Raw genomic sequence first — 1356 nt, 5'->3', positions numbered from 1 at the left:
ACCCCCAGCAGCAGCAGCAGCACCCCCACCCCCAGCAGCGGCCGCAGCAGCAACAACAGCAGCAGCACCACCCGCAGCCCCAGCAGCAGCAGCAGCAGCACCACCCGCAGCCCCAGCAGCAGCAGCAGCAGCAGCAGCAGCAGCAGGAGCAAGAGCAGGAGCAGCAGCAGCTGACCGTGCCAGAGCGCCTGGCGGAGGCGGGAAGCAGCAGCAGCGAGTTCGTTGAGGAGTGCTGCTGCTGCGCCTCCGAGGACAATGAGAGCAACAGCAGCAGCATCGAGGGCCATCAAAACCACTTTGTCGTTATTTATATAAACTCCCCAAATGAAAGAAGTCACTGCAGCAGCTCCCATCGAACAAGCTGCATGCAAAGCAATCCCCAACTCCCGAATCGCCACAAACCCGAAGCTCAGCGCCAGCAGCACCAGCGCCCAGCTGCAGCAGCAGCAGCAGCAGCAGCAGCAGCAGCAGCAGCAGCAGCAGCAGCAGCAGCAGCAGCAGCAGCGGGGGCGGCGGCAGGGGGAGCGGCAGCGGCGGAGCAGCAGCAGCAGCGGGGGGGGGAAAGCAGCAAAGCAGCAGCAGCAGCGGGAGAAGTAGGAGCAGCGGGAGCAGCGATGCAGCGGCAGCAGCAACGCAGCAGCAGCACAGCAGCAGCAGCAAAGCAGCAGCAGCAGCAAAGCAAGGCAGCACACATTAAATTAATGGGGATAATAAATTAATCAATTTGGGAGCACTTCCAAACCCTAAGGCATAAGCCGTAGGGCCTAGAGGAAGGGTTTAGGGTTTAGGGTTTAGAAGGTTTCCTGAGACGCCTCGAAACCTCAAAACCACGGTTTAGGGTTTAGGGTTTAGAAGGCCTGCTGCGGCGCCCGGAAGCCTCCGGGCCCAGAGCCAAGCGCTTAGGGTTTAGGGTTTGGCGCGGCCCAGAGCCGAGAACCTAGGGTTTAGGGTTTAGGGTTTGACGCGGCCCAGAGCCAAGAGCCTAGGGCTTAGGGTTTAGGGCTTAGGGTTTAGGGTTTAGGGTTTGGCGCGGCCCAGAGCCAAGAACCTAGGGCTTAGGGTTTAGGGTTTAGGGTTTAGGGTTTAGGGTTTAGGGTTTACCTGAAAGCGCGCCCCACCAAGTGAAAACGAAGTGAGTCCCCACCAGCGGACTGGCCATTAGGGTTTTGTTGAAGGGCAAAAGAAAAAGAGAAAAAAAACAAAAAGAGAAAAACCCAAACCCTAAATAAGCGACAAAGAGCTGCTCGTTCAGCGGCGGCTGCAGCTGCTGCAGCACCGGCAGCTTCCGCGGCACCTGGTACGACCCTGCGCGCAAACCCTAAACCCTAAACCCTAAACCCTAAACCCTAAACCCTA

At 58.6% G+C, this 1356-nt stretch overlaps 1 protein-coding gene across 1 annotated transcript; it reads left to right on the top strand.

The window, feature by feature from the left end:
- Nucleotides 1-719, top strand: ENH_00045520 (hypothetical protein; the record flags this gene model as incomplete). Its single annotated transcript, XM_013580966.1, has 1 exon — nt 1-719. A coding segment is annotated over one exon (719 nt), but the record flags the coding sequence as incomplete, so codon positions are not given.
- Nucleotides 720-1356: the final 637 nt, after the last annotated feature.

This window comes from Eimeria necatrix, genomic scaffold (genome assembly GCF_000499385.1).
Source record: "Eimeria necatrix Houghton genomic scaffold, Enh_scaff3421, whole genome shotgun sequence".
NCBI classification, from domain to species: Eukaryota; Apicomplexa; class Conoidasida; order Eucoccidiorida; family Eimeriidae; genus Eimeria; species Eimeria necatrix.
The sequence above is the reverse complement of the archived record's forward strand: the minus strand, read 5'-3'. Positions and strand labels throughout refer to the sequence as shown.